The following is a 20,120-nucleotide window of genomic DNA, read 5'->3' on the forward strand; positions in this document are numbered from 1 at the left end:
ATGGGATTCTAAACCCTGGCAGCCACATTGATCCCACACACTTTGCTTCTTAGAGTACGTCATACTAATAAGTATAGATTTGAAATGGACCAAAACTTCTCCCATGCGGTAGCTAAGCACTGGAAATAATCCCAAGCGTTTAACGGGATAATTGTGGTTTATCATTTTTCCCTGAGATACAATATTTTTTATCTTTTGTGAACATTAGAAGTCTAAGGATTGCTTGGCTGGCTCAGAGCCAAGGTCCATCTAGTCCAATATTCTGTCTCCAACACTAGCCAGCAGCATAAGCCTCAGAGGAAGGTGTAGGAACCCTGGTTGTGGGATAATCTGCCTCCCATATGAGGTCTCATCGTACTCTCTAATAGAGACTGGCATAAGTTCTGAAGCAGAATCTGTTCTGATAGTAACTAAGATGTGTATTATGAGCCAGATTTTGTTCTTAGTTATGCAGTGCAACACCTTGGACTTCAGTGACACCATGCAGCTGTAACGGACAGCTGGATTTGACCCAGAACCTCCTACAATCACCTGTTTCTTAATGTTAAGACAAGATCCCCTGGTAATACAGCCACTAGATCAGGTCAAATCCAACAGATCACCCAAGCAAATGTGGGCTTCTTTCATGGAATGAAAGAATATTCATGCTGGGAACCTTACACCTCCTCAGTGCATATTGAGTCAAAAAGCTCTGAGTGTCTGTATCTTTGAGCACTTAGATATTCCATACCTTGTAGCTTCAAATTCCTCTTCCTTCTCATGGATTCTTCTGTCAATGTCAGCTTTCACCTGAGCTAGTTCAAGCTGAATACGGATCAGTTTGCTTTCTTCAACCTGCCAGCAAACATACAAGAGTGGTGTGACTGAATGGGTTTTAAGAGGTAAAATCTATATAATTTATCTGCTGGAAATATGACCAGCATGTTATGTACTAGTCTGATGTGTCCCCCTCATGTGTAGTTGCCAGAATTGGATACAGTTATTACCTCCAGGGAAGACTCTGCTTCCTCTAGGGCCATCTGCAGTTCATCCTTCTCAACCTCCAGCTTCTTCTTTATCTTCTGTAGCTCATGTACACTTCTCCCTCCCTCACCCAACTGGTCAATCAGATCCTTAATCTCCTCTGAGGAAGAAAAATGGAGATTTCATGTGATGGGTGTGTTCCAGGACTGGGAACTTTTAACAAGTGCCACCTGTACTGATCCTTTGAAAGAAAATGGCTTGAGATAGTTCCAGTCAAGTGATCAACAATTTGCAGCAAGAGAGATTTCAATTAGATAGTAGGAAAAACTTTCTCACTATAAGGATAGTTAAGCAGTGGAATAGGTTACCAAAGGAGGTTGTGGAATCTCCATCATTGGAGATTTTTAAGAACAGGCTAGACAAATATCTGTCAGGGATGGTCTAGGTGTACTTTGTCCTGTCTCAGCACCCGGGACTGGACTAGATGACCTCTCAAGGTTCCTTCCAGCCCTACATTTCTATGACTCTCCTTCCAATCAGTTGGGCTTTGCTTTCATTTCTAAATGTTACTCTGGGTTTCTGAATGAGCCCTGCTGGCAGCCTGTGGTCAGGGAGATGGAAAAGAGAAACCCATTAAGCCATGAGAAATACTCCACAATCTTTCTCCACTTCTTCCTCCCGTCTCTCAAATGGCTGCTCTTCCTAAGTGAAAACAAGACTCCACGCTGTCTGGGCTCTGTGCCAGCCACTGTAGGCTGAAGCAAAGGCTGGAGGGGGCGGGGAGCATCAGGACTATGCCACTGAGTCCATCATTATATATTTTCTGTGGGCCACACTGCCAGAGGGTCATAGCTCCTCCCAAATATTCATGGAGTTATCCTCATAATACCCCTGTCAGGAAGGTCAGTGTCATTTGCCCCATTTTACAGACGGGGAATACTGAAGCAAAGAGAGCTTAAGTGACTGGCTCAAGATCACAGAAAACTCTGAGGTAGAGCTGGGAATGGAATCCAAGTCTCATGTATCCTAGTTGATTGTTTTAACCACTGGTTCATCATTCCCTGTTATCTTGTTCTCGTGATGATAATCCCCCCCAAGGGATGCACAGGGGTCATGGCCCCTACTTTAGACCAGTGGTCACCAAGAGGCAACTGACCTGCAGCACAATCTTCCTGTCTCCTGAGCCCCTCTTGTCCCCCCCCTCCACACTATACATTTACCTACGTTACTTTCACAATTTACTTTGTGTTTGTGCGTGGGGAGGTGTCAGTGGGTTGGTGAATTGCACCCCAAGAGCAGAATTTGGCCCATCATTTGGATGTCATCAGAAATACATTCACAAAGAGAATGTATCAGCTGGGAGAAGCTACAGTCCATCATTCGGTGTAAATTGGGGGCTTTGGGAATGTGTGGGGGTTGTTTTTACATGGAAGCAGTGCTTACCCTGGAGGGTCTTGTTTTCCTTCTTAACAGATTCCAGATGCTCTAGGGCTTCCTCATAGACAGTCTTGAGCTTGAAGTTTTCAGTCATGTACATGCGGCAATCCTTTTGGGAATTGTCCAGCTCCACCTGCAGCTCTTCGCATTTCTGCTGCCACTCCGCCAGCATCTTATCAAAGGCCCTTTGCTTCTTGTCCAGGGCAGCACAAGCAGCATTGGCCTGGAAGCAGAAAGCCAAGCATTCACTGCAGACAAGTTTTTCTTTACACATCGCTTGTGTGTGTGTCCTGCCAGCTAGTCACGGTTAAATTGGCGGCAGCTCTGGTGACTGGCAGAGTTCCTCTTAGTCATTCTGAATGGATGGTTAAAATATTTGCTTGGCTTTCTTTCCCTGCTGTTAGGAATTTGGCAAGACCACCAAGTTGCTTTCAGCGTGATGGCCTCCCTCAATTCTGTGGTTATAGGGGAGCAAATGTTTCCCATTTCAGATATATCGCGTACAGATGTGCTGTTAAGAATTTGTGTGGTCGACTACTGTGGCTCTTTCGAAAGCATTTTGGCTTCAGTTGCAAACAAGATGCTATCCAAGGTAATTTTAGATTTTGTTAAACTGAATCACCATAAAAGGGAAAGGATAACAGTGTATGTTTCTTTCCTGGAGCTTTATGGCTTTTAATCATGAATACGCTTTGCATTCTTACTATCCAAAGATGAGCTTCATTAGAGGGAAATTATAGCAAAACACCCATTTGCCCCAGTGATGTAACCATGGGCAGCGCATATCGTAGGCTGTGCCTCCCCAAACAGCCCAGAGTGGCCCCGCCCAGAAGGCCCCCTCCTGCTTGGCCTTCCCTCTTGGCCCCAGCCCAGGCAGGCTGGCTGCTCCTCTTCAGGGAATAGGGTTGCCAATTTTGGTTAGACGTATTCTTGGAGATTTAATCACATGACATAATCTTTAATTAAAGATTAATCTTTAATTCCTGGAGACTCCAGGCCAATCCTGAAGGGTTGGCAAGTCTATGGGAAGTGGGCTGGGGCAAGGGTGGCCATGGCTGGGACTTGGGGTGGCTGGGGTCACCCAGCATTAGGGGGCCCCCAGGTGTTGGGGCTGCACCACCCAGTGCTGGTGGGGGGGAACTCCTGGGGCTAGGACTGCCCACCCTGTGCTGAGGGGGCAGGCTGGGGGGGGCTGCGCACCACCCACCCAGCATGCTGGGGTGGAGGGGGGGCTTGGCGGCTGTGGAGGTGGCTCTGGGCTCCGTCAGGGGAAGGAGGGTGGGAGGAGGCTAGCCTTCCCGAACTGGCGAGTCACCCACCGTTCATGGATGTAACACAGTGAGGTAGGTTGTCTGCTCCTATGGCCTGATCCAAAGCCCATTGCAGTCATTGGATAAACTCCCTTTTAGTTTATTGGGCTTTGGAGCACCCCATAGTCCTGATTTAACTCGCTTTTTTATTCCCATTTCCCACCATTGCACTATCATTGGTGCATCTAGACCAGCGGTAGCAAAGGTGGAGACGCTAGCGTAGACCGGCAGCACTGATCACTAGTGTTTCCATTGCCAGGTTGTCTAGACTGCAGGGCTAGATGACATGATGATTAAAACACCTGTGGGCAGTCCACACTAGCATTCCCACAGTTGCTGCAAACGGTGGTGGTGCAACGCTGGAAAAGGCGAAGGAAAATGGCATTGTCGAAAACCTGCTTCGGAGAGGGTTCCCAGCTAGGACGGGCTGTCTGGCCAGATGGACTCTTGCTTTTACTGCTACTGGAAGCTGGTTAATTAGCCTGACTAAACGGAACCTGCTGTATGCCTATATGGAATGTCTGTGACTATCCTCTGGGCCTTCACACAGTGGGATCCGTCTAGTGCCTTGCTACTGCTGGTAATGCAAGACGTTGTCTTTACTTTGGTAACCTTAGTAGAGACCATGGAAGTCCATGGAAATCGACAGAGAGACTTCAGTGGGCTTTAAATCAGGTCCTTGGGCTTCCTGGGATGTTTTGTTCAGGCATATGTTGGCAGGAATCCATCTTTGCCACATGTCCCTTACCTTTTCCAGGTCAAGAGTGAGGTCCTCCACTTCTATCTGAAGCCTCTGCTTGGTTTTCTCCATGCTGGCGGCCCGGGCTTGGGCAGCTTCCGCTGTCTCCTCTGCCACCTGGAGCCTAGCAGCCAGCTTTCTCCTGAGGGTGGAAGATTTTAAAGCGTAAGCTAAAGAAAGAGGAGGGAGAGAGGCTTGCCCATCTGTCCCCTCCTCAGACACGTTCACTGTTTTCGCCTTCAGAGGGACCTACCAAGGTCAGGAGGCCTGCAGAAGCCTGACTGAGAATGGTGCGGTCTTAGCTCATGAATGGCATGCGCACTGCTTAGTTTAATGGTTTAGCAGCGTTAAATTTCAGTCCGGCGCATTTCACGGCACCTGCCCTTTGGCTGTGCAAATAAACGTTGCGCTGAGTCTGCGCAGAAGGGCTCTGCAAGAGCACGACTCTTCCGAGATGTTGCTGCTGACACAGCGAGAACACATCCAGAGTTGCTGGGGGGTCTATGCCAGAGAAGGGACCCAGCAGCATCCCTTAACTATGTGCAGCATGCTCATCTCTTCAGCTGTCGGGTCTGGAAGGAGTGGTCAGGGCCAAGTTCAGCCCTCTGCTCTCGGGTGGCTTGCTGGCACTGAGCTCTCCTCGGCCTGGCACTTAGGGATCTCCAGGAGTAGGACTGTAATTTTGCCCTCTCCCGCCTCGGCCAATGCCTGGTCCATCAAATCTAAAGTAAACCAGACCTATTCCATCTGAGTCAAGAGATGTAAAATAGGGCTTTCAGGCTAAGAGCTCTACTCACGGTGGCGTGGATCCTCACGGTGCTCTTTTCAGACAGACCACAGGCAAGGGGGCTCCGCTTTTAGCCTTTGCAGCTTCAGTAATCTCTTATCAGTTACCCGGGGCAGAGTGCCTTACTCCAGTTTGGTAGCCCCTTCCCCCGTGCATAGTGCTATTGACTCCAGTAGGACTGACTGAGTAGTAAAGTAGGTGCGAGTGGGGATATCTGAACCTGGCCCTTTCTTAAGACTGTGTCGTCTGTGTTTGATACCAGGCAGCAATGGGGATTTAGCTCTTAGCATCCCTTATTTATTATTACAGGCAACATTCCCTCTTTCTCCTCCTGACCGGGATGCTCTCGCTTCTTCTTTGGCTTTTTCAAGTTGAGCCCCACAAGCTCACAGCCCTAAACTCTGACTCTCCCCACAGCCAACCTGAATCCTGGCCCTGACTACCCCCATCCCAACTCCAGCCTCTTGAAAGCCAAATGCTCACTTGGTCTCTTCCAGCTCTTCAGTTCTTTGAATGGCATCTGTCTCGTATTTGGTCCTCCACGTCGTGACTTCGGTGTTGAGTTTGGAGACCAGGCGTTGCAGCTCAGCTTTGCCCTCTTGCTCTTCCTCCAGCTGCTCTTTCATCAGGTCCAGGTCATGTTTTGTGTTGGCCAGGCTCACGACAGCAGTGCTACGGGACTGGAGATACCAAAACCACCATGAGTTACTTGTCCTTTGGGAGCATAAAGTAAGGCCAAGACTATAACAGGGTTCAAAAAAGAACTAGATAAATTCCTGGAGCATAGGTCCATCAATGGCTATTAGCCAGGATGGACAGGGAGCCAACCCCATGCTCTGAGTGTCCCTAGCCTCTGTTTGCCTGAAGCTGGCAGTGGACAACAGGGGATGGATCACTTAATGATTGCCTCTGTTCATTCCCTCTGGGGCATCTGGCATTGGCGACTGTCAGCAGACAGGATACTGGGCTTGATGGACCATTGGTCTGACGCACTATGGCTTTCTTATGTTAATGAAGGCACTGGAGTAACCTCCTGGCCTTTCGGTGCTCAGACAGAACAACTCAGTTCTGAGCCTGTTAGAAACATTTCAGGCCAGAAATACAAATACATGCATGGTCACGGGGCCAGTTTCTGCTCTCCGTACAGAGGTGTTTCTGCTTTGCCGTGAATGAGTTGCACACGCACTCACATAACTGAGAGCAGAATTTGGCCTTTCACCATTCTCAATACTTTGGTGTGGTGTTTCACTTGATTTACCACGGAAAGCCCATTCTGTGCTCACTCCAAGCAGAGAGACAGTGTCTGCCGTGACCGAGGTGTACTGATACACCAATAGAACGATGCACCAAGTAAACGGATCCTGCCTGCGGAATACGCAGAGGGCCTCCAGGGCAGAGGCAAATATTGCCATAGTTTGCAGTCTTATTTGTTCCAACTGTAACTCAACTGGACTCAGCTGCAGTGAGGCCCAGTGGTTGGGGCATAGGACAGGGAGTCATGAGAACCATGTTCTATTCTCAGTTCTTCCACTGACTCAAGTAAGACCTCCGAGGGTTTGTCTACACTGTGATAAAACACCCACGGCATGGCTGGCCCAGATCAGCTGGCTCAAGCTGACGGGGCTTGGACTGCAGGGCTATAAGATTTCAGTACAGATGTTCGGGCATGGGCTGAAAGCCCAGGCTCTGAGACCCCCCGCCCCCCCCGCAGGGACTCAGAGCCCAGCCTCCAGCCTGAGCCTGAATGTCTACGCTGTGATTTTAGAGCCCTGCAGCATGAGCCCTGTGACCCTGAGCCAGCTGACCCAGGTTCTGAGACTCAGTGTTGTTGGTTTTTTATCCCAGTTTAGATGTACCCTCGGTCTCATTTCCTTATCTGTAAAATGGTACCTACAACCGAGATCCACGGATAAAAAGTGCTGTTAATTGGTATTATTTGTTACCCCAGGGATGAATTGGACCAGGTTGATTTTCCATGGCTAGAGGTGAGTCATTAACACAATAAAAGGTTTGTTTCTCTGAAGAGAGCAGTGTATGGGATGGCAATTAGTGCAACTGTCCAGCCAGCAGCCCCCTCTTGGGCTATCATCCATACCTTCGACTCTTCATCCAGCTGCCTCTTCAAGTCATCCACCTGAGAGGTGAGGGTAGACTTTATGCGGGCAATCTGGGTAAGCCTGCTCTGAGATTCCTCATGCTCCCGGCTCAGCTCACTGTTTTCAGCTACAAATAAAGTGCAAAACAAGTGTGAGATGAAATAATTCTGCCCTGATGTATTGAAAGAGATGATGAGGCTAGACTGTCACGACCTTGCCAGAAAGACTTGGCAGCGCGAGAGATGGCTAGAGGAGATGGGGACAGGGCTGCCAGAGCTGGATGGGAGGAAGGGGAAGAGGAGGTGCAGTGGGGCACAGTATGGCACAGACATGTCAAAGGAGAGCAGGGAGTTTACCTTGGAGTCTTGTCCTGATGGCGTTAATTTCAGCCTGGTTCTTCTCCATCTCAGCCAGCCTGGAATTGGCCTCAGCCAAGTTGTCTTCCAGCTTGCGGACATGGGCGTCAGCATTCAGCTGCAAATGAACGGTGAGGTCAGTCAGACAAAAGCAAAGTCTGACTTGAAGGGCCAAGTCCTGCTCCCCAGCACACCCAGTTTGTCCCATTAGTTATCATTATAATGGAATGACTAGCGTGGACCAGGCAAGTGGGATGTGGGCCTGGCGCTCCAAGGTGCTGAATGGCCTCTACTTCAGCTGACGTTGAAGGTGTTCAGCACATGTGCAGCCCCCATGGCTTTCCTGCTGGATTTCAGAAACACTGGCCATTTGCGCCTTACCTTGGATTTCTGGATGGTCTCTATGGTGGCGCTGAGGTCCTCGATCTCAGCCTTCATAACCTGCTTGTCTTTCTCCAGCTTGGACTTCACCCTCTGGAGGTTCTCTGCGTGCTCCGCCATCTCCGCCATGGAGTCTGCGTGCTTCTTGCGCAGAGTCGAGGCCGTGGCTTCGCTCTGCAAGGCCGCCTCCTCCAGCTCACGCCGCAGCTTCAGCAGCTCGGCCTCACGCTTGCGATTCTGATCAATCTGCGGAGGGACAGAGCACAAACCATCCACCAGGATCGGGAGAGCCACTGATTCTCAGCACGTTCCTCAGGGGGATGTTTGGTTTGAAAGGCTTTTTGATGCCTTTTGTCTTGCTTTAATTGTTTCACCAGCCCCATCCTGGTGTAACTTCATGAATGAGTTTACCGCTGGCTACCAGGACAGATCCCCCTGAAGGCAAAGCATCCAGGCTGAAGTTCAAACAGAAACGTGCTTTGGACTTCAGTCCAAATGTTTTCATTGTGGAATCAATGGAAACTCTGCCCAAGTCACCTGCCACCCTCTTCTCCATGCTAGTAAATGAGTTCCTCATCAGAGAATCTAAGGGTTTTCTACTGCTATGTATCACCATAGTTTCTGAGTGGTGTCCATGTAAAGTCAGTAGCAATAGCGAAGTTCAAGGCAGACTTCCTTGAGTTTCTGACGTGTGTCTCTGTTGGGGGTCAAACACTGCTTGGGGAAGGTTTTGGGGGAGTTGGGGGTTGGTAAAGGTTTGGTGATACAAGGGGGTGTAGAATCTGGCCTGCTCACTAGCTCAGTGCAGGTTCTGAAAATGCTCCTGGAGATATTCCCAACTCACTAATGTTTTGCTTTCTTCAAGAAAGGGGACCAAAGGGTCAGATGCCCTTCTCTGGTCAGTTCCTAACCTGAGCAGTTGTGGCACCTCCGGCCTCTTCCAATCTGTCACTGAGATCCTCAAGATCACGGGAGAGGTCGCTGCGCTGCTTCTCCACCTGGTAGGAGGGAAGGAAAAAAATTCTTACTCGCTGACTAACCTCAATTCTCCCATGGCCTTTTTTCTGACTATTTCAGAAACCACGGTGAGAGTAAGGCACGGTTTGAGCTCAGGAGTGGGACCCAGGAATTCCTGAACTCTAATCATTGGTGCCTGCTGTATCCCTGGGCAAGTCCCTCCATGCCTCAGTTTCCCCATCTGTGCAATGGGACTAATAATACTTCTCTGCCTCAGAGCTTGTTGGCGAACTAATAAGTTATCATTTGTAAAGCTCATGGAAATGGGAAAGTTACGTATTCGTGCTGTCTGTTCATATTAGCCTCAGATTGTATGTCGGGCACGCTTTTACAGAGTGAATTATCTACAGCCTTTCCTGCTATCACTAGATCTGATAAAATAGTTATTAGTCAACTCCCTACAATTTGCTTAGGGAATTGCACATATTGGGTTTGTTATACGAGATACATACGTAGTTACATATCTGTAAAGAGCAAGAGGGAAGATTTTGTTATTAAAGCCAGGATGGGATCCACCCTGTTCTGCCACAAACTGGTCAGCCCCTGAACTGCAAGGCTCCTGTTTGCAGTGAGTAGGTAGTTCACTCTTCATGGCCCATTCAGTCTACACAGATTTCAGACCAGAGGGCTGCTACATACTGGTAGGTCCTTGTGGTGTGAGCACCTGCCCACTGATAGCTGACAGAAAGCAAAGCAGAGTTCAAGACTGGTCTTCGCACTATTGCTAATTTTATCAGGGACTTGCAACCTAGTCTTTTATTAGCTCCCTTTTAGAGGCATTAGCCGTTTTCTGAGTTCTCTCTTTGGGTGGATATTTTTACCTTAGCTCTCATAGCCCGTTCAGCTTCCAGTTCCTCCTCCAGCTCCTCAATACGGGCCTGCAAGACACACACAAGCATATCAAGTGATTGGACAAGCAACGGTAAACTGTCCAGTGTTCCTATCTGAGTGGCTGAGGGAATAAGAAAGAACCTGCAGGAACACATCTGTAAATTCTAACTTCTGTATTCTGTACTCAGAACACCTGTCAACTTCTGTGGTAGTTTTCCCTCGGAAGGACCTGTAGAATTTGGCCCTAGCTAAACTGTAAAAGACCAGCATTCAAGACCTGTTGTCATCAGGCCTTTCTTCTCATTCCTGAGGTGTGTGGATAGTGGGTCTTTGGAAAGATGACCAGTTTACATGGGGAAACTTGTTAGTAGAGTTGGGCAGAAAATAGGCATATTTTTCATGACAAATTTTGACTTTTCAGTGAAATATTGAAAACTGAACTATTCCAGCCGAAACCAGAAATAGTGCAAGGCATCGCAGTGCCTTGTGGGAATTGTAGTTTGGGTGCCTTATGGGCTGGGGTCTCTGGCTGGGCTACATCTCCCATGATTCACAACTTTATCCCCTCTTGGTTAGGGGAAGGGAAACTTCACGAAGTCCCTGTGCTTAGTTTCGATGCCAAATTTGTGACAAGCCAGACTTGTGCAGTAGATACAAATAGACGAAGAGGCGCCTGCAGTAGATCACCTCCCTTCTTGCCATATCATTGTGACAGGACAGCTGTGACGAGTTTTACGTTCAAAGCAGAGGCTGCAGTTTTCCAGCCATAAAGGGAAATAGGGTCTAGTGTAAGTAGCTGGAACAAAAGACGGGGTGGAGCTCAGAGCTGATTAAGCCGCTGACTCATTGTGAGGAGTAGGGCAAGGGAATCCACATCCTGGGGCTTCAGACAGGGCAGCTGGTGGGGGGGGGGGGGGTCAAAATTTCCCTGAAAAAGAACACAAAGCTGCTGCCTCTGAGCTGAGCTTTGTATAATGTATTTACCTGGAAAAGGCTATCACCAGCAGGAGAGTGAATTTGTGTGGGGGGGTGGAGGGTGAGAAAACCTGGATTTGTGCTGGAAATGGCCCAACCTGATGATCACTTTAGATAAGCTATTACCAGCAGGACAGTAGGGTGGGAGGAGGTATTGTTTCATATTCTCTGTGTGTATATAAAGTCTGCTGCAGTTTCCACGGTATGCATCCGATGAAGTGAGCTGTAGCTCATGAAAGCTCATGCTCAAATAAATTGGTTAGTCTCTAAGGTGCCACAAGTACTCCTTTTCTTTTTGCGAATACAGACTAACACGGCTGTTACTCTGAAACCTGACTATTGTATGACTTACTGGAGGAGAAGAGTATTGAGGTCTTAAAGAACAATAGGGCCTTGTCTCCATTTTAACAGGATAGGTTTAAAAGAGCTGGATTGCTGTTTTGCACTGGATTTCTTAGAATAATTTATGTAGAAGAAAAGGAAGTTGACATTTGTACTTGTCATGTAAAGAATGGGGAATAGATCCCACCCCACCAGGGGATAGACAGTGATCTGGTTTGAACCTGGAGTAGCTTCACTGACTTCTGTGGAGTTACACCAGTTTACACTGAAGGGCCAGAGTGGAGAATCTTGCCCTAGCCACAAAGGTTTGGTGTTACTGGAGCTTTGGTTTGAGGAGTTTTTCAGTGGTGTCCTTGTCCTTTGTCATGAATGATATGGGTCCCTAACGGCCCATCCAGCTCCCTAGCATGCCAGTGGATTGACTTCTCATGTGAGTTTGGACAATCCCTTTGATACTAGGAAAGGAAAACCAGAGAGTCTTGAAATAGGATGTAAAGGGCAAGAGAATAGTCAGAGCATTCCTCACCTGGTGTTCTTTCAGTTTCCTCTGCAGCGTGGAATTCAGAGACTGTTCATCTTCCACCTTGGAATTGACTGAATTAATTTCCATGTCTCGCCTGCAAGAAAAGGCACAAGAGACCCGTTCAGGTGGGAGGGGGTGTCACATGGTGGATGGTCCTTTTTACAAGAGGACTGGGAAAGAACTCCACCAGGAACCCTTGACTCTAGGCTATGCAGAAGTGATTAGCTCTTTAGCATGATGAGCCTTAGTGCTTAAGCTCATTTCTCCTCAGTCATGTCCATTCCCTGCCCCCTTTTTACAATGTACTCTTGAGAGTAAAGGCATGGCCACTCAAGGGAGCGGATACATTCACTCAGTCTGGAGGAGCGATTTTAGTGCTTAACCTCACTTGTGTCTGCACTTAGCTTCCCTTGAACGGGAACACGACAGCCTTGCACTTCCTGCTGAGGTCTCTGCTAGGACTGGCATTATCAAGCTTTGCACCTACTAATTAATGGCTGTATTCATTTGCTTAGCTACTTAGCTATTTAACTAACAATAGCAGTGGTTTCGATAATATGTAATTGTGAATTTACATCCTTAAAGTTAATTTTGAAGGGGAGGAGTGCCAGAGAAATGCTGGCAGACCCATCACTACAGTAGTCAGTGGTGACACTATAATAATGATCTAATTAGCGATAATACTTTGCATTTCTAGAACAGCTGTTATCTAAGGATCACAGAGTCTTGTAGAAATAATGATCAGTTAAGACTCACAACACCCATTGAGGTAGGTATGGTTATACTCCATGTATAAGAGGGAAAACAGAGAGATTGACTTACTAAAGATCAGACAGTGAGTTGAAGAAAGATTCAAGAATAAGATCCAGGAGTCCTGACTCCTAGTCTTCTGCTCTAACCATTAGACAGCACTTTCTCTTTGCATTAGGTTAGTAATGGATTTCTAGGATCCCAAGAGGAACTCTGACTCGTGATTTTTCTAATGAAGTGGCTGTCAGGTATAATTAACGCCATCAGATCCATGGTGCTGCCCTATTTTGACTCCGGAGTACCCGCCACACAATGCGATTCTGTATGGACTGACACTTACTTCTTAACCACCTCCTCCAAGTCCAGTTTGGCTCGTTCCATCTCATTGAGGTTTTCAATGGTCATTTTCAGGTCGCCCTCAGCCTTCCGTCGGGCCTTCTCCACCTCGGCACGGATCTTCTTTTCCTGTTCCCAGTTGTCCTCCAGCTAACCAGAGATAAAAGGGGAGAGGAAAATCAATGGCCACAAGAATTTGAAAAAGCTGGCGGGGTAGAGACAAGCACTCTGCAATGATAACACCCGGGCAGTAGATGTTCATCAGAGATGCCCAACATGTCGATCTTTAAAAACAAGCCCCCTCCACAGTGATGAATGAAATGACAATCTCAGACCAACTAGTCCTCACCTCGTGTAGCTGAGTGGTAAGTTTGCTGTTGTTCTTGGTCAGATGGTTCACTTTGTCCTCCTCAGCTTGCAGGTCATCTAGAGTTTTCTAGGAAGGGAGACACAGAGAAAAGGGCCATCACTGGTGCGCTGTGTTGGCTGGAAGACTAGCTACCCCTGTCCTGACAATAAGAAAAACCCCATCATTGGCTTCAGAGAAGCAGCTGTGTTAGTCTGTATCCACAAAAAGAAAAGAAGGACTTGTGGCACCTTAGAGACAAACAAATTCATTTATTTATCTCTTGGCCCATCCAAAACCCCAGTTACTCTCATGGAAGTCTCCTAAGGATAACAGGTTTATTAATGATTCATATAATTCCCTAGTGTCTTACTAAAGGTAGTAGATGGTACTAATAATCCTGGGATACAGCGGCAGTCCTCCTTATTCAGGCCAAACACCCACTGACATTGATGGGAGCTTTGCGTAAGTTGTCAGCAAGTCCTGCAGGATCTGGACCAATGACAACATGTATCGTTACAAAAGAACCGCCCTCGGTTGCTCTTGGCTAATCCACACACCATCTTTTGCACCCAGGAAAAGGCAGTCTCTTCCTCACTCAGCAAAGATGTGAGACTAGACAAGGGTAAGTGAGCTCATTACGTGTGGAAAAGAGCCTGCAGAACATTTCCTAATTCAGTACTATTACTAGCATGCTAGCCTATTATCGTGGCTTCTTGTATGCTACGCTGTGGTAATGGGAGTGCCTGGACCACGTCAGTCTGTGGAGCTGAATGCGGCTGGGGACGGGTTTTGACTGACTGCAGGCTTGGCACTCTGTGTAAGAAAGAACGCGGTCCCTGTTCGGGGGAGCTAACAAACGACGTGTTCAAACAGCAGGAGGTGTATTTTGTATTTGTTCATACAAAATCCAGCAGTTCACAATAGATCTCTCAGCCAAATAGTGCAAAGGAGCATGATTTTACTCTTCTGCAATGTATAATGCATAGGAGACACACAAATCCCCAGCATGACTGAGACCTGGGATCCTTTCCCACTTGTGCAGCAATTTAGTTTCTCGATAGCCTGAGTAGGACACCATTTCTCCTTTCCCAGAGCGCAGCCCTAAGGACGTGATTGGGGTGCAATAAAGAAAATGGAGCAGATTTTTCTACCTGGTGCAGCTCCTCCAACGCCCTCTTCTCCTTCTGGAGTTTAGCGATTGTGTCGTCCCGGATAGAGAGATCCGAAGTCAGGGTTCGCACTCGGTGATCTAGCGCCTAGAGATAGGGAAGATAACATAGTCAAGATCATGACCAGCCATGTCAACTTTTAGTGCCCCCCAAATCAACTAATTTGTCGTTCTTTAGCTCCAGGAAGACCAGAACCTGGACTTCTGTTGTTGATCTCTCACACATGGTAGGTTTATGAGAGTTGAAGATAAAGGACTCTGTCCTGCTTTCTATCTAGCTAACACTGATTTCAGGGGAAGCAGCAGGATGCCACAAGCATTTGCTGACTGTGACCCGGGGACCATATCACACTGACACAAAAAGGCTATAGCATCATGGATTTAAACCTTCTGTGACAGTTCCAAATAAGAAACAGTTGATGGGGAACAGAGGGAGTATCCCCCAAACTTAGACAAAAGGGCAAAGGCAACTGGGAGGGATTCATGGGGGCATATTTTATAAGCAAAGACCCAGTAACTTTGCAGTGAGAGGAAGGTGGTGATTAACACAGGATGTGGAAGGGCTCTGAAGGCCTCTGTAGAGAGAGATTTGTGGGAGTTACAGGGAAATTACTCCTCCTAATACAGGACAATAAGGAGAGTTGTAGATTCAGGTTCATCCCAGCTCAAGATAGAAGGAATAGCAGATTTTTAGAGACTATGGAAGAGGGAATGTTGAATACTGGAGAGGGAACAGCTGACAGGTTACGAGCTAGCTTCTCAAAGGGCATTCAGATGGCATGAGCTTTGCTGGTTGGTTCCCTGCTCTTGACAGTGGTTATTTCCCTAAAGGGCAAGGAAGAGAGAGCTTAAAACAATGATGGTGCTTCATACCTGCTTCTCTTTCTCAGTCTTGGCCAACGTGGTTTCCAACCCCTCTAGGTCGCGCTTCAGGTCATTGAGCTCTCCTTCCAGCTTGCGCTTGTGGGCACTCAGGGAAGAGGCTGTGCCCTCCTCTTCTTCCAGACGCTCCTTCATCTCTGAGATCTGGCTCTCCATGTCAATTTTAGATTTCATCAGCTGGGTCAGCCGCTCCTCAGCATCTATCAAGTTCTCTTGTTCCTAATGGCGGGAGGGAAATACAACCTTTATCATTTTAGAGGCTACTGTATCTCTGGTCTCTTGTGGCACTAAACATCCATATACAGTGGGTCAGGGCTGCTCCACTTAAGCACCAGTGACTATGCCAGGATGTTAAAGGTGCATTGACTCCAGCTGGAGTTGTGGTTGCACAGCATCTCTGAAAATCAGGCCTTCGGTGTTTCAAGTTACGTAAGAACGGCCATACTAGGTCAGACCAAAGGTCCATCTAGCCCAGTATCCTGTCTTCCGACAGTGGCCGATGCCAGGTGCTTCAGAGGGAATGAACAGAACAGCGAATCATCAAGTGATCCATCCCCTGTCACTCATTCCCAGCTTCTGGCAAACAGCGGCTAGGGACACCATCCCTGCCCATCCTGGCTAATAGCTATTGATGGACCTATCCTTCATGAATTTATCTAGTTCTTTTTTGAACTCTGTTATAGTCTTGGCCTCCACAACATCCTCTGGCAAGGAGTTCCACAGGCTGACTGTGCAACACCCAGAAATGGAAAAACCCAAATTAGAGGGTGCTTTTGAAAATTTTTCCACAAGCTATTTGATTAAGGTCACACAGAATCAATCAGTGGCTGAGGCAGGAAGAGAACCCAGGATTCCTGACTCCCATTGCCTTGCTCTAACCACTAGGCCATTCTGCCTCCTGCTGATTTTTGGAAGAGTTGGTTTTTTCTTTGACCTGCTGTGGTTCTCTAGGACTCTCACTTTCCATCTCCCACAGCTCTCTACTTGTTCCAGATTCTTAAAAACAAGCCCTTTTATGAATCATTTGGAGAAGCTATAGCCAGTGCCCTCTTACAGGCCCAAGGAAGAGACATAACTGGTAACCATCCTTTTTCTGATAACTCACAGCCTGCAGCTGGATGGTAAGATCGTTCTTCTCTTGGCTGAGGGTGGCCATCTTTTCCTCCAGCTGTTTGACACGATCAATTAGCTCCTGAGTCTTTGACATGGCATTCCTCAGCTCCTCTTCCTTCACCTTCATCTCCTCCTCCTGTCGGGCCACATTCAGCAGAGGCTTCACCTGTAAGCATGCAGTTCAGCCAGTGAGGTTCACAAATGGGTCTTCTCTGTAGCAACTTCCCCCAGAATGCTCCTGAGCCAATCTCTTTATTGCCATATTGAAGTATTGCCTGGGCCTGGTGTCTTCTAAAATGACTGATTTGGTGCGGAGTGCTTCATCACTACAGTATGTGTTAGATGACTTCCAGGAAAGGCATCATCATAAACTACTTACCCGAACAATTCTGGGCCCCAGCAGAGAAATCAGGACAGTTTGCCAGATTCTGAGCTCCACTGAAATCACTAGAGCTACTGCAAAAAGAACAGGAGTACTTGTGGCACCTTAGAGACTAACAAATTTATTAGAGCATAAGCTTTCGTGAGCTCTAATAAATTTGTTAGTCTCTAAGGTGCCACAAGTACTCCTTTTCTTTTTACGGTTACAGACTAACACAGCTGCTACTCTGAAACCTGTCATTATGCAAGAGCTACTGCAGGTTCACACCAGTGTAACTGAGATCAAAATCTGACAATGTCTTTTGGAGGCTTTTTGGCCCAGGTCCTCAGAGATATTTATTTAAATGGGAGAGTAAGATGCCTAAGTACCTTTGAGGCTCCGGGTCTTTGCTCCTGAGGTGCTGAACTTCTGGTAAATTGAGGACATTGGGCCCATATTTTTAACGTTTTGGCCTGCACACATGCAAAAGCCCCATATTTACATTTGCACATACACAAAATGGGGGTTGAATAATGAATATTTAAGGTGTGCAACATCAATTTTGCACGTGCGGATGTGGGAGGCTGTGCTCCCAAAGGGTACACAGGTAAATTGATCAGATGCTGTTTAGGTTCCCTGGTGTTAAATTTGGCCTTAAATTGGTGTATGGGTCCTTCAGCATCTATTAAGCAAGAATATCTTGGCCAATGCTCCTTTCCATCCCCTGCCACCAAAAAAAATTTAATCTTAATGGGCCTATGAGACGAGAGAAGAAGCCACTGCTGTGGAAACGGGCTCATCCGCCCTATTTAGGCCACGCCTTTCTGAGCTGGGGGGCAAATAGACCAAGAAACTTTGTTCTAGGTTTTAGGATTTAATTAATAGCCTGAGTCCATCTCCAGGGTTCAGAACTACAACACCTAGCCGCTTAAGGCAGAGTTGAACTTCATTTGTTGGAGGGAGATCCAGGGCTTGAATTTCCTAAAGAACGTAATTCCCATTTCATGGAGGTAGCAAATTCAGATTTCAAAGTGTCTTCCATTTCCAGACTGCTCTGACATTGACTTGGAGGGAAATCATTCATGCCCCTTGCCCTGTTAATAATTAGCAAGAAAGTGACTGGCACCCAAAGTGTATTTACTTGTTGCTGAATAACTGGGCAAGGCAATTCTTTTTTTTCTACCCCTTATCTTCAAAATCCAAGCGCCCCACCCATTGCCAGTGCTTGCAGCTGCTTTTATTTCCTTCTGTGTAAGCTGGGTACAGTTTGGGGGGGGGTGTTTGTTTGTGGGAAGCACGGGTCTCACCTTGTTATACAATTTCCACCAGCCCCAGAAGCGCAGCTGCAGGAATTTGCGAACATTCCTCTGAATCGCCATCAGGCCTAGCCTGTAATGAAACCCAACAGGGTTGTGTGGCTTAGAAACAGTCACCAGTTTCCTGGCAATGTGACTAGGTAGTTGAGACATCAAGACATTGTCCTGGCATGCAGCAAGTTTCTTTATCAGCTCATTTGAGAGATGTCGTTTTCAGTTCATTCTTAAATGCTGAACTCACTTTTCTCCATTGGCTAGGGGGGATTTCTCTTAATTTAATACTATTGTTTCCTAAAGCAGATATTATTTTCAAAGGTTCGTTGTGCAGCGTGTGTATTGTTCTGGGTGGGTATCACTGTGGCAGTGTGATAGAACCCCGCCAGAAGGCTGGAGCCATTATGCAGAGGCTATGTAATGCTGGGGCATTCGCTGAGTGGGATAGGAATGGATGGAGCAGTGTTCTCCCAGTCCCAGATGCAAGAAAGGTCAGTGGCAGTGTGCTGAGGTAGGAAAAGGGTGGCAGGGTTGTACTGGGATAGAAGGAATGCTGCCACTGAAGTAGAACATGGGTGTTTCATGCAGGGGAAGACACGAATATGGTGCATCGCCTGGAAACGATTCTAACTGGCAATATCTTCCTCCCTTCCCCCGCTCCATCTTGCAGCCATAAACACCTCCTAGCGGCAGCAGAAACAATACAGTTCTACTGCCCAGGGTGGGACCAATATGTTAAGGCCCCACCCTGATCTACCTCAACTGGGTACCATGAAGCTGTGTTCCAAAGGGTTCACTGCTCCACAGTCAGGTTCCTGAACAGAGGCAGGGCTTGTGGATCCATCACTACATAGATCCATCAACTAGTAGAATAGATGCACAGGAGGTAGTGGAACTATTGTAGCCCTGTGGCCTGAAGGGGAGGATTTTTTAGCCCCTTGATTCCCATATAGATCCACAGTGCACAACCCCGTTACTTTGGTTGTGTGCCAGGACCAAGGGTTGACATCCAAGATTCATCTCATGGTGCCTAGTAGAGAATGAAGTATGTTAGCAATTGGTTTCTAGCGCTCTCTCGGATGCATGAAGTGGTGTCTCATATTTCAAAGGGATACCTTCTTTCCAGCATCTTTTTGAACTCAATCCTCATCAGGAAGCCACGAACACGGCTCTGCAGCATGGACATGATCTTTGCCAGACGGTCATCGCGCAAGTCTTCCAGTTTGGCCAGGACTCCGGCACGGAAGAACACCTTGAAGAGCAAGAGAAGACTGTTAGAACTTGGCTTCCAGGTCATGCACCAGAACTTTGAACCTGTGAACTTCTTCCCCCATCAATAGGCTTATTCATGTGTCTGGGCTTAGTCAGGGCTGTTAGTCCCCTTTTAGTTTCCATCGTGGGTTTCTGCCTTTGTTGACCTGTCTGACTTTCCACCTACATTTACTATCACTGTAGGTCACTGGTCCCCAAACTGTGGGACACGCCCGACTGCGGCCCTTCTCCCAGCTGAGGCCCCAGCTGCAGCATTGGCCCCATTCCTGACCGCGGCCCCACTCACGGCCCTGGCTCCCAACCATGGCTCCTGGGGGGCCGGGCCAGGAAGGTGCGGACCATAAAGTTTGGGGACCAGTGCTGTAAGTCTACAGAATTATATATGAATAGAATATTGAGGCTGGGATATTTATAAGCAAGGGCCTGAGAGTCAAGACTCCTGGGTTCTTTTTCTGGCTCTAGCACTGACTTGCTGTTCGTCTTCAGTGAGGTCACTTACCCTCTCTCTGCCTGTCTTCCTTTAGCAGTAAAATGGGGATAACGACGACACTGGACGATTTAATTAACGGACATATAATAAAGCACTTGGAAATCGAAGGATGAAATATGCTAGAGGAGTGGTGTGGGAGTATTATACAAGTTAGAAAATTCCATTGTAAGTTCCTGGAAAAAGCTGAACTTTTTCCGCCTCTGCATGTGTATCACAATAGTCTATTTCATTACGTGATCACACAAAACATACATGCAGAAATATTAATTTCTGAAATGCTCCACTAAGATTATAGGGGCAAAAAACAAGGTCTTGACTCTTTTTTTTTTAAT

At 47.4% G+C, this 20,120-nt stretch overlaps 1 protein-coding gene across 1 annotated transcript in view; it reads right to left on the reverse strand.

Annotated features, from left to right (window-relative positions):
* Positions 1-20,120, reverse strand: part of MYH16 (myosin heavy chain 16) — a gene marked incomplete at its 5' end in the record, with an annotated part of 50,119 nt that overhangs the window by 7,319 nt on the left and 22,680 nt on the right. Inside the window, 18 exons of the mRNA XM_084641637.1 lie at positions 731-834; positions 987-1,123; positions 2,407-2,623; positions 4,459-4,591; positions 5,720-5,916; positions 7,332-7,459; positions 7,689-7,806; positions 8,070-8,315; positions 8,981-9,067; positions 9,908-9,964; positions 11,761-11,851; positions 12,848-12,993; positions 13,193-13,279; positions 14,344-14,448; positions 15,234-15,461; positions 16,348-16,521; positions 18,024-18,105; positions 19,142-19,278. Coding sequence (XP_084497763.1) covers positions 731-834; positions 987-1,123; positions 2,407-2,623; positions 4,459-4,591; positions 5,720-5,916; positions 7,332-7,459; positions 7,689-7,806; positions 8,070-8,315; positions 8,981-9,067; positions 9,908-9,964; positions 11,761-11,851; positions 12,848-12,993; positions 13,193-13,279; positions 14,344-14,448; positions 15,234-15,461; positions 16,348-16,521; positions 18,024-18,105; positions 19,142-19,278 — 2,474 coding nt within the window. The remainder of the gene's footprint in view (positions 1-730; positions 835-986; positions 1,124-2,406; positions 2,624-4,458; positions 4,592-5,719; positions 5,917-7,331; positions 7,460-7,688; positions 7,807-8,069; positions 8,316-8,980; positions 9,068-9,907; positions 9,965-11,760; positions 11,852-12,847; positions 12,994-13,192; positions 13,280-14,343; positions 14,449-15,233; positions 15,462-16,347; positions 16,522-18,023; positions 18,106-19,141; positions 19,279-20,120) is intronic.

Source organism: Lepidochelys olivacea (assembly GCF_965140295.1).
Source record: "Lepidochelys olivacea isolate rLepOli2 genome assembly, chromosome: 10".
Classification (NCBI taxonomy): Eukaryota; Metazoa; Chordata; order Testudines; family Cheloniidae; genus Lepidochelys; species Lepidochelys olivacea.